Genomic DNA, 15,839 nt, shown 5'->3' with positions numbered 1-15,839 from the left:
GGCGCCATGTGACGTGGGTGTCACTCGTACGGTGGTCAGCACTATTATGGAGATGGGGTTGCAGTATACGCATAGTGGGGTGTGGGGCATAGTTATGTTAGAGAAATCCTGATAGCATTTTTGCATTCTCCCTTTTTTTGTCTAGATTAGCGATGGAGTCTGGTAAACGAAAGCAAGTGAGCTTGTTGAACTATTTTAGCAAGAGCAGCACGTCCAAGATAATTGCAAATACTGAAAATAGTCAGGAGGAGACAGAAGTACTGTGCTCACTCCATACAGAACGATGTTGAACTTGAGTCATTTGCTATTCAGACTGAGGACAATCCCGGCTGCAGTAGTATTAATGATAGTGACCCTAACATACCAAGTCTTTCAGAGGCAATAAGTAATGATGGCACTACTCATCCACCCTCAAACAAAAAAAATAAGTTGCATAAAAAGTTCTTACACAAGTGGCTGCGTGAATTTGTTTGGCTTGAATACGATGAAAAAACTGAACGTGCTTTCTGTCGTGACTGTAGGGCAGCAAAATTGAAAATAATCATGGCCACAAGTGGTGCTGTTAACTTGCAGCGTTCAACATTTCTACGCCATGAAGAGACAATGGAACATAGAGCATCTTTGTCCTCTCTTAACCAAAAGAAACCTTTAGCTAAAACATTTCTGGTACCCAGCAATGAAGCCACTGCTGGAGAAATAGCTGTGTTCAAAACACTTTACACAATGGCAAAAGAAAAAATGCCTCAATCAAAATTTAAACCTATGATGATGTCAATGAAATCACTAGGGAATAATGATATCAAAGAAAAGCACATTTGCCTTCACCATCAGACTCTTGCTGAGGTGGAGTCAGTAATGTCTGAAATACTTGCTTCTGACATAGATAATGAAGTGAAGAAAAGTCCATGTATTTCCTTGCTGATTGATGAATCCACAGATGTTGCAGTGCATCTTAAAATGATACTTTATGTTAGAACAATTAATGACACTTTGCCACAGACACACTTTTGGGCCAATGTAGAGGTCACTGGAGAATGTTCAGCCGAAGCCATTGTTAATGTTTTGAAAGACTTTTTGGAGAAAAAAGGTGTGTCTGTTAGTAAAGTCATTGGCCTTGCTACTGATGGTGCAGCCGTGATGATAGGTAGGCACAGTGGAGCAGGGAAAAGGCTGCAAGCAATGTTTCCAGTAATGTTACATTTTCATTGCATTGCTCATCGGTTGGCACTAGCAATATCACAGGCATCTGAAGGCATCCCTCAGATGATAAATGAACAGCATCTCATTGGAACACTGTATTCGTATTTTAACAGCTCTACGATACGGCATGAAAGCCTACGAAAAATGCAGGAAGTATTAGAACACGATCAAATCTCTCTTAAGGAGATTCACACAGTGAGATGGCTTTCTCTTGGCAGGGCTGTTGACGCTTTACATGAAAGCTTTGATGCAGTAATTTTAGTTCTTACAGATTTTGTGGCCACAAAGAAGCGCAGTGTAGGTGAAAGAACTCCTGGATTACTTAAAGCATGTTCAGAATATGGCTTCATTGCCATTCTTTGTTTACTTAGAGATGTTCTTGAACTAATCAATAGAGCCTGCAGAGCATTCCAGTCTGAAGATATCAACTTTTCTATTTTACTTAACGAACTGACTTCTGTAACTGCTTTATTAGAAAAAATGAAAGCGACCCCAGGAAAGCATCTTACAGCTTTCTTATCTGAAATGTCTGCAAGTGAATGCTATTACAGAGACATAAAAATTAATGTTCGCAGTACATCTAAAACCGAGTTTCAAACTGTAAAGGAAAAGTTTCTGAACAATTTATTGCATAATTTGAGCGAGCTTTTCAGTTTCACAGATTTGTCCATTTTAACAGATCTAGATCAGATTTTAAATCCAATGTGTCCTCCTCAAGTCCTTTCAAAGGATGAGTCATTTGAAAACATTTTTCACAAGTTTTGTGTGCCAGAATCTGAAGCTTCCACCTATCAGTGCAAACTTCCAAATGAGTTAGGTTTACGGAAGGAATGGCTAGAAGTCTCAGACCTCCTTAAAAGGTACAGAGGCCGCCTGAAAATGGTTGACTTTTGTCAGTTTATTATTTCCTACAAAAACGATGATATGGCAGTTTATCCTGAATTTTCGGCTCTTGCTTCAATTGCACTTACTCTTCCATTATCGACGGCAAGCTGTGAACGTGGATTTTCTACACAAAACAGGATCAAGTCAAAGAAACGAAGTCGACTAACAGATATACATCTTGAAGATCTGTCAAGAATTTCTGAAGAAGGACCTTCATTTTCCCTTACAAATGAGACTGTTAAATGCAGTTTTGATTTTCAGGCAGCAGTTGCACTCTGGAAGCAAAAAAATCGCAGGTTGAATTTGTAATTTTTTCACATTGGGGATTTAATGCACAAGACTTTCTGCCAACCTTAGTTTCACTGTTCCAGTTCATCTTTTTTTCACATGTTCTTCTGTTGACCTCTGTTTACATGGTCTATTGTCCTGGTCCTTGAGTGACGGATTTTGTTCAAGAAAGGTAAGGATTCACAGAATCTAACTTGTCAGTGCATGATGTAAAATGTGTTTTGAATTCTCCAATTTCTCTATTTGTGTAAAAAATCATTGTGTGAAGTTCTAATAACGTTTCCTAATGTTTTTTTTAATAGCACGGCAATGTATACCCCTGTATGGCCAATTTTAATTCATACAAATTGCGTACTCCTCCGTGGTGAAAAATACTCCTCAAAAATATTGGGAGGAGTATTTTTACTCCTCTGAAAAATATGTAGCGCGACCTCTGGAGACAAGTCTCAAAACTTCTGGAACAAGGTAATTTGGAGTGATGAGACCAAAATTGAACTTTTTGGCCACAACCATAAACGTTACATTTGGAGAGAGGTCAACAAGGCCTATGATGAAAGGAGCACCATTCCTACTGTAAAGCATGGAGGTGGATCGCTGATGTTTGGGGGATGTGTAAGCTACAAAGGCACAGGAAACTTGGTCAAAGTGGAAGGAAAGATGAATGTAGCATGTTATCAGCAAACACTGGAGGCAAATTTGCAATCATCAGCCCGGAAGCTGCGCATGGGACGTACTTGGACGTTTCAACATGACGACAATCCAAAACACAAGGACAAGTTCACTTGTCATTGGCTACAGCAGAACAAAGTGAAGGTTCTGGAGTGGCCATCTCAGTCTCCTGACTTCAATATCATTGAGCTACTCTGGGGAGATCTCAAGCTCGCAATTCATGCTAGACAGCCCAGGAATTTACAGGAACTGGAAGCTTTTTGGCAAGAAGAGTGGACAGCTTTGCCACCTGGGAAAATAAAGAACCTCATCCACAACTACCACAAAAGACTTTAAGCTGTCATTGATGTTAGAGGGAACAATACGTGGTATTAAGAAATGGGGTATATAAACTTTTGATCAGGGTTATTTGGATGTTTTGGGTTGTCATTATGATTTAAAAAGAGAAAACACAGTAGTTTGACAATAAATGGCTTCACCCAACCACTAACCATGAGTTGACAAAAAGTTTTGGTGTTATCATTCATATTCTCTGAAAAAAGGTCAAGAAAGCAAAAATTCTGCCAGGGTATGTGTCACGTCCGCCATGTCTGCCATGTCTGTTTGTCTCAAGAACTCCTGGAGCGATGTGCATGCGCATGTTTTGTCTGCTGTCCTGCATGTTCGCTAGAGCTGTGTGCAGACTCACCTCATGTCTGAGCTGCAGGATCCCTGCGTTTCTGCTCTGCCTTCTGTGATCTTCTCGTCATGTCTGGAGTCCTTGATCATGTGATGTTTCTTAAGATCCTGCACTGTCTGGTTCTGCAATCATCTCGTCATGTCTAGAATCCCAGATCATGTGTTCTTCCTAGGATCCTGCACTGGTTGGTTCGGTGATCATCTCGTCATGTCTGAAACCCTGATCATGTGACGTTTCCTAAGATCCTGCACTGTCTGGTTCTGCTATCATCTCGTCATGTCTAGAATCCCGGAAGTTCTCCCCTGGTCCTGACCTGGAGGAGGAGGTGCTATGCCCTATATCAGGCCGCCTCTTCCTATGCTCAGGGCCTGATTATTGTGTTGCTTCCCTGCAAGGCTCTGGGTCTGTGGGGTTGCTCCCTCTATTCTGTGCCCTTGCACTTTGCTCTGTAGTGCGTCTCTGCACACGCTCCGTGCATGTATTCCGCCTCTTGTCTTGTGCCATGTCTTGTTGTCTCTCGTGCCATGTTTGTCTTTGCCTTGCTTTGCCTTGTAGTCCTTCTGCTGTTCTTTGTCTTAGTCTGTTTTGCTATGTCTCGCCTTAGCTATGCTTTGACTTGTAGTCCTTCCTTTGTTCTCTGCCTCGCCTGTTTTGCCATGTCTTGCTTTTGCTATGCTTTGACTTGTAGTCCTCCCTGTGTTCTCTGCCTTGCTATTCCTTGCTTTGTGTTCCTCCCTATGGTCTCAGTCTTTGCTTGCTCTTCCTCGCTCTCTCCTATGGTGCTCTGTAGTGCTCCCTGGCACACGCACCATTTCTCCTCTCCTTAGTGCTCGTTTCTTTGTCTAGTCCCAAGGTCTTCCCTTGGCCCGGCTCTGGGCTTCTGCCTACGCTCCGCTGCTAGACTCTGTCCTCGCTCTGACCTGGCTCTGTTTCTGCTTGTGTTCCTTGCCTTGTTTCCCTGCCTTGTACTTTGCATTGAACCCCGGCGTGGGTTCCCCTTGGCCGTCTCCTGTGCCGTGGTAAGTGCCACGTGTTTGTGTACAGCCGTGTGCACTGGCCAGTGTGGCGTGCCCCCTGCGTGGCTCCTAGCACGCACCCTGCCTTGAACCCTGGCGTGGCTCCTAGCACGCACCCTGCCTTGAACCCTGGCGTGGCTCCTAGCACGCACCCTGCCTTGAACCCTGGCGTGGCTCCTAGCACGCACCCTGCCCTGAACCTGGCGTGGCTCCTAGCACGAAGGTTCCTTTGCCCCCTCCTGTGCCTTAGTCGTGCCTCGTGCTGGCGTTACAGCCGTGTGCATTGGCCAGTGAGGTGTGCGTCCCTGCGTGGCTCCTAGCACGCAGCCCTTCCTTGTGCCTGGCGTGGCTTCTAGCACGCACCCTGCCTTGAACCTTGGCGTGTCTCTACACGCACCCTGTCTTGTGCCTTTGCGTGTCTCAACACGCACTCTGTCTTGTACCTTGAACCTTGGCGTGTCTCTACACGCACTCTGTCTTATACCTTGTACCTTGGCGTGTCTCTACACGCACTGTCTTGTACCTTGTGCCTTGGCGTGTCTCTACGCGCACTGTCTTATTCTATGCTTTGGCGTGGCTCTACACACGCACCCTGTCTCGTTTGTGAACCTTGGCGTGTCCCCTACACACGCACCTCGCTTTGAACCCTGGCGTGTCCCCTACACACGCACCTAGCCTTGGACCCTGGCGTGTCCCCTACACACGCACCTAGCCTTGGACCTTGGCGTGTTCCCTAAACACGCACCCTGCTTGGATATCTGTCGTGCCTCCTTGCCTGAACCCTGGTTTGCCTGCCGGATGCCCGGAACCTGCCGACCGTTGCCAGAGGTCCGGAACCAGATGACTACGGCCTGATGTCCGGAGCTGACGTCCGCAGCCTGATCCCTGGACCCTGTCGGTTTGCCAGCAGTCCGGAGTCCGATGCCATCTTGCCATTACCTGTGCCTAGGCGTGCCATCTGGCACGTACCATGTTATGGACCTTGGCGTGCCCACGCGCGCACCTTGCACGTTTTGCTTGTTTTCTCTGTATGTGATCTTGTGTTATTCTAATGAAGATACCTTGCACCTACGTCTAGTCTCGTCTTGCTTCCTGCTTGTCCTTGTCGTCAGACACTCGTCTAGTGTCCCCTGAGCCGGCCGTCTGGTCCCAGCAGTCGTGGTGGCTCACCCCCTTGGTCTTGCCCCTGACACTCCCTGTATAGGGGGTGGATTCTCACAAGGTCAGCTCGCCCTCGGTGGGTGTGTGCCACGACCCAGAGGGTCCACTCAAAAAATGGGCTCAGCAGGAGCTGAGTCCGTCACAGTTAATCAGGCCATGGACTCCGCTGGTACCTCGGCTACCCGTCTGATGACCCGTCTGTTATAGATTCTGATCTGCTCTGTCTCCTGGACTCTCCTGAATATGGCGGTACCCCGGCCACTCTTCTGATGTAAATCAGACCTGGCCCTTGACCTCTGGACTCATTTGGAAATGATGGCAGCCAGAGTAAGAAGACTTGCTTGTCTAACCGCAGTCCTCCCCACTGGATCTTCATGTCTCGTTAGCGGCTCCTGTGTCTTAACCGGTGCAGGTGTCCGTTTCAGATGTCGGATCAACATTGTTGGAGTGGTTTGTACTAAACTCTGGTTTCTGCCGAAGAAAATTTTTTTTTTTTTCTTCTTTCCAGCCCCGGTGAGAGGGGGCTTAAAGAGGGGGGTACTGTCACGTCCGCCATGTCTGCCATGTCTGTTTGTCTCAAGAACTCCTGGAGCGATGTGCATGCGCATGTTTTGTCTGCTGTCCTGCATGTTCGCTAGAGCTGTGTGCAGACTCACCTCATGTCTGAGCTGCAGGATCCCTGCGTTTCTGCTCTGCCTTCTGTGATCTTCTCGTCATGTCTGGAGTCCTTGATCATGTGATGTTTCTTAAGATCCTGCACTGTCTGGTTCTGCAATCATCTCGTCATGTCTAGAATCCCGGATCATGTGTTCTTCCTAGGATCCTGCACTGGTTGGTTCGGTGATCATCTCGTCATGTCTGAAACCCTGATCATGTGACGTTTCCTAAGATCCTGCACTGTCTGGTTCTGCTATCATCTCGTCATGTCTAGAATCCCGGAAGTTCTCCCCTGGTCCTGACCTGGAGGAGGAGGTGCTATGCCCTATATCAGGCCGCCTGTTCCTATGCTCAGGGCCTGATTATTGTGTTGCTTCCCTGCAAGGCTCTGGGTCTGTGGGGTTGCTCCCTCTATTCTGTGCCCTTGCACTTTGCTCTGTAGTGCGTCTCTGCACACGCTCCGTGCTCGTATTCCGCCTCTTGTCTTGTGCCATGTCTTGTTGTCTCTCGTGCCATGTTTGTCTTTGCCTTGCTTTGCCTTGTAGTCCTTCTGCTGTTCTTTGTCTTAGTCTGTTTTGCTATGTCTCGCCTTAGCTATGCTTTGACTTGTAGTCCTTCCTTTGTTCTCTGCCTCGCCTGTTTTGCCATGTCTTGCTTTTGCTATGCTTTGACTTGTAGTCCTCCCTGTGTTCTCTGCCTTGCTATTCCTTGCTTTGTGTTCCTCCCTATGGTCTCAGTCTTTGCTTGCTCTTCCTCGCTCTCTCCTATGGTGCTCTGTAGTGCTCCCTGGCACACGCACCATTTCTCCTCTCCTTAGTGCTCGTTTCTTTGTCTAGTCCCAAGGTCTTCCCTTGGCCTGGCTCTGGGCTTCTGCCTACGCTCCGCTGCTAGACTCTGTCCTCGCTCTGACCTGGCTCTGTTTCTGCTTGTGTTCCTTGCCTTGTTTCCCTGCCTTGTACTTGCATTGAACCCCGGCGTGGGTTCCCCTTGGCCGTCTCCTGTGCTGTGGTAAGTGCCACGTGTTTGTGTACAGCCGTGTGCACTGGCCAGTGTGGCGTGCCCCCTGCGAGGCTCCTAGCACGCACCCTGCCTTGAACCCTGGCGTGGCTCCTAGCACGCACCCTGCCTTGAACCCTGGCGTGGCTCCTAGCATGCACCCTGCCTTGAACCCTGGCGTGGCTCCTAGCATGCACCCTGCCTTGAACCCTGGCGTGGCTCCTAGCACGCACCCTGCCCTGAACCTGGCGTGGCTCCTAGCACGAAGGTTCCTTTGCCCCCTCCTGTGCCTTAGTCGTGCCTCGTGCTGGCGTTACAGCCGTGTGCATTGGCCAGTGAGGTGTGCATCCCTGCGTGGCTCCTAGCATGCAGCCCTTCCTTGTGCCTGGTGTGGCTTCTAGCACGCACCCTGCCTTGAACCTTGGCGTGTCTCTACACGCACCCTGTCTTGTGCCTTTGCGTGTCTCAACACGCACTCTGTCTTGTACCTTGAACCTTGGCGTGTCTCTACACGCACTCTGTCTTATACCTTGTACCTTGGCGTGTCTCTACACGCACTGTCTTGTACCTTGTGCCTTGGCGTGTCTCTACGCGCACTGTCTTATTCTATGCTTTGGTGTGGCTCTACACACGCACCCTGTCTCGTTTGTGAACCTTGGCGTGTCCCCTACACACGCACCTCGCTTTGAACCCTGGCGTGTCCCCTACACACGCACCTAGCCTTGGACCCTGGCGTGTCCCCTACACACGCACCTAGCCTTGGACCTTGGCGTGTTCCCTAAACACGCACCCTGCTTGGATATCTGTCGTGCCTCCTTGCCTGAACCCTGGTTTGCCTGCCGGATGCCCGGAACCTGCCGACCGTTGCCAGAGGTCCGGAACCAGATGACTACGGCCTGATGTCCGGAGCTGACGTCCGCAGCCTGATCCCTGGACCCTGTCGGTTTGCCAGCAGTCTGGAGTCCGATGCCATCTTGCCATTACCTGTGCCTAGGCGTGCCATCTGGCACGTACCATGTTATGGACCTTGGCGTGCCCACGCGCGCACCTTGCACGTTTTGCTTGTTTTCTCTGTATGTGATCTTGTGTTATTCTAATGAAGATACCTTGCACCTACGTCTAGTCTCGTCTTGTTTCCTGCTTGTCCTTGTCGTCAGACACTCGTCTAGTGTCCCCTGAGCCGGCCGTCTGGTCCCAGCAGTCGTGGTGGCTCACCCCCTTGGTCTTGCCCCTGACACTCCCTGTATAGGGGGTGGATTCTCACAAGGTCAGCTCGCCCTCGGTGGGTGGGTGCCACGACCCAGAGGGGCCACTCAAAAAATGGGCTCAGCAGGAGCTGAGTCCGTCACAGTATGTAAACTTTTGAGCACACCTGTATTTACTATATTTGTTAGGAGTCGGATTCCTGCGTTTACTCAGCAGGGATCCAGATCCTCACATTCTGCTCTCTCCTCCTATTTTTCCACTGCAGAGGAGATTGCAGAGGAGATTGGCTGCAAGGCAATCTCTCCTGAGGCTAAGTCCTTCTGTCCTCTTACTGGGCATGCTCATGGGACGATCTCCCATTGGAGATCGGGAGTCATGTGCTCAGGTCCCGCTCCAGTTCTCATTGGTCCATCTCAGAGATCTGGAAGCGTGCAGAAGGTCCCGGCTGCTATAAAAGGCGCGCATGGCTGTTCCGCCATGCACTAGTATAGTCATACTTGCTGCTGTGTGTATGAGGACGGATGCATGATTCTGGTGACTGACTCATTTGAAACCTCTTCCCTCTGATATTACGCATGTGAATAGGGACTGAGTTAGTTTCAGCGCCAGCGCTCCTCTGCTGCAACATCCACAGCTGCTAGTGTTCGACATTGCGCTTGCGCCTTGCCTTTGTCGTTTAGTGGCAGTGTCCACGCCGCGCTGCAGTAGCAGCGTCCTTTGCGTTCGCAGTTGCAACGCCGCACACACGGTAGGTCTAGACGGACTTAGTGCCGCCGTCTTGGGCTACTCCTGTGACCTGATACCGTGTGTGCGTTTTTTACTGAGTGCTGTGACTACAACAGGCTCAGTTACTTGTGTTTGTACTTTTGGCATCTCCGTGAGTTTAACTGAGATTGCTCTGCGCACCTGGGTGGAGTTTAACCCTGCGTGCAATTCCACCATATTGCTCCTGCCACCACTTAGTAGCGGTTATTTCACCTACTGCATGGTGGACCCCGAGCGGCGAACGCACTTTATTTATATTTTTATTTAGTGTGTTCCGCCGTTCCTAACAATATTTGTCTAAACTTAATTTTCTATAGAACGAAGGCAGTGATCAGAGCACTAAAGGTGTGTGCACACAACATCTTTTTTAGATGGATTTTGCTTCAAAAACCACGAGTAAGAACACTAGTTAAAAGCACAAAAGCATGAACATACTGTATGCATTTCTATGCTAAAGAGATTCTTGCTTATATGTTCAGTCTTTAAATATGTTTTCAATGATTCAGGTTTTCAAAGATGCCAAGCACTTGCACTTAAAAGAAGTTACTTGTCCATTCTTTAGAAGTTTTGTGCTCTGTAGACGATATATACTTTTATAATAGAAATTAGTGGGCAGACTGAAAAAGAATGGACATATTTTTGAACGTTTTGGCAGTGTTTCTTGAAAGACCACTGTTTCTTTATTGTTGAATGGAGTTATAAAGCTGAAGAAAAGCCCAAAAAGCCTAAACCTGTCACAAATGTTGAAAAAGCACTCAGGAAACTAGCCCCAAAAAATGCTAGAAAAGACACCAAAAAACAAAGCTGTGTAAAGCATTAGCCCATTAACTACCCTTGCATGATATATGGCAACCGTTGAGGGGACTTCTGAAATGCTGCACAGTCCAAATGATGTTGCTAGAAACCTTAGACAACAGAGACCAATAGTTTTTCACTGTTCATTCCACCCTTTAAATGCTGCAGTGTGTATAGATTGCAGCTTCCAAGATGTTTGACAAACATTGCTCACTATGTATCAGCCCCTTTGATATGATTACAGGTTTGGTTTACTGTCACAACCATGGAACTAACAAAGGCCCTCTGGTCTTCTATAAGCCTAATCAGTATGATAAACTTCAAAAAGAATAAAATAGTCACCATTCACCACAACATTTTTTTCCAATTTTTATAATAGTTCACTGTAAAAAATAGAATATGTTCTGTACCAATGTAGTTGTAACAACTGTAGAGGTTTGTACTCAGCTGTGGTTGAGGTAGGCACAAGAAGCGGTTTTGTTAAAATGTCCAGGCAGGTTTATTAGATCTACATAAACCGCTCAGGAAACCAAACAAAAACACAAAGTAATAAGTCCATACAATATTGTGGGTTCGCACCCTCATAGAATCATAGAATGGTAGAGTTGGAAGGGACCTCCTGGGTCATCTGGTCCAATCCCCTGCTCAAAGCAGGATTCACTAAATCATCCCAGACAGATGTCTGTCCAGCCTCTGTTTGAAGACTTCATTGGAAGGAGAACTCACCACCTCTCGTGGCAGCCTGTTCCACTCATTGATCACCCTAACTGTCAAAATTTTTTCTAATATCTAATCTGTGTCTCCTCCCATTCAGTTTCATCCCATTGCTTCTAGTCTTTCCTTGTGCAAATGACAATAAAGATGATCCATCTTCTCAGGCTAGTGTCCAGTTTTTAAGGCCTTAGCACAGAACAACACACAGGAGATCCACACATCTCCAGACCCGACACCGAATGAGACACTTGGTCTACATTTTAGCTGCCAAATGGGGTGGGGATATGTGAGCAGTCATTCCCACCTATCTCTTTTGACTTCTCGTAAAACCCAGCCCTGAAATGTCCTGTTAACTGTCTTAGCACTATACATGCTGGAGCCTGCTACCTGGGCTTACATCAACGAAGCTACTAACCTTGATGATACATATTTCCCCTCAAGGATGTGTCCGGCTGCCATTCTTGCACAACCCATAGAATGAAGTTAACTTGTTATCTTTAGGGGTTTGAAAAATAATTATAGAACTGCTAGCCCTATTCATCACTGCATTTCCACCTGTTTTTTTATGTGTATGCCTCTCAATTATTGACTTTTTGATTTGCGTCAAATATCATTTTGAAGTTGTTTTGTCGTTTAGTTAGTACTCTGATTTCTACATCATTGTGTCTTTTCCCCATGACAAATCATGGAATGCGACTTGGATAAAAATGGCACATATTGGCGCAACTCTACTCTGTTCCCCTTTTGGAGTCATTCCGTACTCCAGTTAGTTTGCAAAATGTGCAACTTTTCCTGTAAATAAGTTACAAAAACAGTTCAAGACAGAAAACAAGCCAATTTTAGGCTTTAAACAAAATTAATGAATGATTCAGACCATTTTGATGAATTTGGTGCAAAGCACATCAGCAAAAACCACAAGTCAAAAAAGCCCTAAATGGCTCTATTGTAGAAAAAGAAAATATTATGGCTCTATGATGCAGTTACATAAGAATGACTTTTTTTTTCCTAAAACATAATTTTATTGTATAAAGCACCAGGCCATAAAAAATAAACTATACTTATTTTGTACCATCATATATTTACCAACCAGTAGCTTAACACACAATAAACTGATTGAAAAAATGGAAATATTGTTTTATTTCCCATTCTTCTGGTATGGTGTGACTGGTGGTCACGTAGTTAATAGGAGGTATGAATCACAGGGATGACAGCTCCCTGTGATGTAGCCCAGAGTGTTTTCTTAAGTGTACGTACATTTTTAAGTAGTTGTTGCTCACATTTGGGTCCGGGCCGCGGGTAGCTATGAGAGCTGGGAGGGTCTGGCTACCCATGTGCCTCGCTCCGTGGTGTGGGGGGCTTACTGTACCCCGTTTTGTCTGAAGATATGTGTATGGTTGGGAATTTTGAGGACCTGTGATGAGGTCATGAACATGTGACTAGCCATGTGATAGGTAACTGGGAGTCGTTACAGGCTATATAAGAAAGGTGTGTTGCACATGTGAGAGAGTGTGTTAGGAGACTGTCAGCTTGGACAGAGCGCCCATGTTCCAGGCTCGGACGTTGCATAGCCTGGGGAAGCTGTGCCGGCGACTCCGAGAAAAAAGGAGCAGACGGTCTTGAAAACCATGTGATACTGACCGGGGTCAGTGAGAAGGATTTACAGGATACCTCTGAGGATAAGAGGGATCCGAGAATCAGCGTGGCCAACAGGTAACGGTCTTGAAAACCGTGTGATACTGACCGGGGTCAGAAAGAGACTGTGTGTGAACTGATACTTATTGGATACCTCTGAGGATAAGAGGGATCCAAGAACCTGTGTGGCAATCGAACAGGTAACGGTCTTGAAAACCGTGTGTTATACTGACCGGGGTCAGTGAGAAGTATTATTCAGTGAGAGACTGTATTCATGTGTTAAAGCTGAATATTTAACGGACAGTGTAATGGCTGCTGGAACTGTCTAAACACTAAATCAAATGAACTCATTTTAACCCTGAGCGTGCCAGTGTTTATCTCAAAGACCTGCAAAGTGAATAATCCCTGTCCACTCACATGGTGGAACCTTACAAAGGGTTGAAAACTCCAAAAACGTGCTACCGTAGAAAGTTATGTATGTTTCCACTTTATCTTTGAGGCTAATAAAACTCTAGCTGAATTACCTACTAACACAAGGTTTTAATTTCCTTTCAAAAACTGGATTGGTATACCAGTGTCCTCATTATTACAACAGACTGACACAGAGACAGGGAGAAATGGTAGCCAAACAAGTCCAGTTTTGAGGATCAAGGGTAATTCACATCATGTACTATTATGGTACATTGCTAGGATATTTTATAGCATTAGGATTGATGAAATCTGACCTTTGGGATCATCATTACATTTGAAAGAACAATTAGAGAAAAAGATCCATGCACAAAAGAGCGCACACCCAAGAGTAAAAATAGTGTATGAAAGTGTATGAACAATTTTTATTAGTAGACAAAACAAACCACAATAAAATCAATTGAAAAGATAAAACAAATCACATAGGTCCCATAAAGCAGCAATATAGCACACCACAATATAATATAATATGGGTGAAACAAGAATCCCCAAGACAAAGTAGTATATATTTGAATCCTGAATACTTGCAGAAATGGTGCCAATCTGGGCATCCCCAAAAGGCAAAAAAAGAGAGACAGAGCCCTGTATGAGATCAGAGTATTTGCATGAGATACCTGTGAAGATGGTGCCCCTATGAAAAGGGAGTACCCCCTAAAGTGAAAATAACCTGCATAGAAGAAAGCAGCGGTCAGCAGCGATACGTGTGGGGCTCCCCACATCACCTTTGGTCCTGTGACCACTGTCCCATTTGCCTTGCTATCCCCGACGCCCTGACATGTGCTCTCCTGGTTGGTGACTTGCTGGCTATCTTAGCCCTAAGCCTTATCTTCAAGCATCTTGCTCAGGCTAATACTATGTGTCTGGTTGCTGCGGCTGACCCAGGTTCAACTATGGCGACTGTAGGGAAGTGGACTGACCTATGGACTTCTCTGCAGCAGGAAGGTGAATGTAAGATGTACAGTAAATATACTCGATGTGAACTGGTGTATACATGTGGGGAGTCAGCTAGAAATAGTGAAAGATGGTGAAGGACTGGGTTTTGGCCACTAGGAGGAGACCAAGAACAGCAGGAAAAGGAGATGGTGCAGGGCAAAGGTTTGGCCACAAGATGGAGGCAGAGAGCAATGGGAAAAGGGCTTATCAGCAGCTTAAGGCTAGGAAACCGCATAGTCATGGTGGGCAGAGTTACGGGGACTCGAGAGGGGAATTCCCAGGGAGGGAATAAAAAGGCATAGAGAGTTCCAGAAGTGAGCCAGTCCAGGAGGAGGAGTTCAGCAGAGTAGGAGACTGCAGGAGGAAGAAACTGAGAGAGGAAAAACTCCAGGAGGGACTGGAAGGAGAAAAAGTCAGGGGAGTGGCCCTGACAGGAGAGCCGCAGGACAGAGGAAGCCCGGGGGTACCAGACGGACGGAGTCGGACAGGCGAAGCGCTGTGGTGGTAGGCCTAGGGCAGCCACAGCGATAAAACCGTGAGGCACGTCAATTTAGGAAAGAGAACAAGGTGAAATGTACCCGGGCCTGTGTGTACGGAAGCTGTCATGCTGCTGTGGTCGTCAGGAGGACGGCCAATAAAGAGGACCTGTTGAACGTGCATCAGTTTCTGTCTCCAGTCTGTTCGCGGTGAAAAAGGGTCCACCCCCCAGTCGGCACACGTACCTACACAACCACCATTAGTCAGTGGTGAGCAGACACTTCTGGGACAAAGTCCTGCTTTTCTCCATCTGAGCATGCCCATGAGACGATCGCTCATTGATGGTCGGAGGTCTCATGCTTAGGTGCTCAAGCAGCTCGGATTGGGCCAACAGCAAGGTCCTGAAAGGCTGCGGTTATAAAAGGAATGCACGGCGCTAGTATAGACCATTTGGTGTGTGTGATGTATGCACGTATGATTGTCTCTGGTGAATGATTCATTATAAAACCCCTACCCTTGGTACGCATGTGTTGTTCAGCCTTGCCAGTTAGTGCCTAGGCTGATAGTGCAGGTAGTAGGCAGAGTCATTGCCTAGCGTCAGCTCCTAGTTGTTGCGTTCGCCAGTGCGACACCGTGTGCTTAGTGGGTCTAGAGAGGCTCTTACCCCGCGTCCTTGGGGCTGAGTCTTAAGACCAAACACTAGCGCTGATTCAGCCCTGCCATGTGACAGTTATCAGAGTACAGTTCTGTGCTCAGCGGTCCGTGACTCTGTGCAGTAACAGAGCTCATCGCAACCACACACTGGGTGGCGTTTAACCCACGTGTGTCCAGTGCGCTACCGCCATTTTGTGTCGACCATTATCGAGCAGCAGTTAACATCTCTGCACGGTGTACCCCCGGCTGCGAACGCACCTTATTACCATCTTTATATTATTTGGTGCATTCTACCAGCCCTAACACCATCTGTGCACTGTTGGCTTTTCACTAAAAGGTTTGCAAAACCTCTACCAGTTTTTTTTTATACAGTGCCTTGCGAAAGTGTTCGGCTCCCTGGAACTTTTCAACCTTTTCCCACATATCATGCTTCAAACATAAAGAAACCAAATGTAAATTTTTGGTGTAGAATCAACAACAAGTGGAACACAATTGTGAAGTTGAATGAAATTTATTGGTTATTTTAAATTTTTGTGGAAATTCAAAAACTTAAAAGTGGGGCGTGCAATATTATTCAGCCCCTTTACTTACAGTGCAGCAAACTCACTCCAGAAGTTCATTGTGGATCTCTGAATGATCCAATG

The 15,839-nt window shown here is 46.7% G+C and overlaps 1 protein-coding gene across 1 annotated transcript; it reads left to right on the top strand.

The window, feature by feature from the left end:
* Positions 1-543: 543 nt before the first annotated feature.
* Positions 544-2,394, top strand: LOC141052381 (zinc finger protein 862-like). Its single transcript, XM_073549624.1, has one exon. It carries the CDS (start codon positions 544-546, stop codon positions 2,392-2,394), a length of 1,851 nt encoding a protein of 616 aa, XP_073405725.1.
* The last annotated feature ends 13,445 nt before the right edge of the window (positions 2,395-15,839 follow it).

The sequence above is a fragment of the Dendrobates tinctorius genome, unplaced genomic scaffold (genome assembly GCF_039654945.1).
Source record: "Dendrobates tinctorius isolate UK_male_01 unplaced genomic scaffold, ASM3965494v1 ptg000160l, whole genome shotgun sequence".
NCBI lineage: Eukaryota > Metazoa > Chordata > Amphibia > Anura > Dendrobatidae > Dendrobates > Dendrobates tinctorius.
The sequence above is the reverse complement of the archived record's forward strand: the minus strand, read 5'-3'. Positions and strand labels throughout refer to the sequence as shown.

Excerpts from the sequence above, each read along its gene's own strand:
- LOC141052381 (XM_073549624.1), top strand. The coding sequence starts at position 544 with ATGGCCACAAGTGGTGCTGTTAACTTGCAGCGTTCAACATTTCTACGC.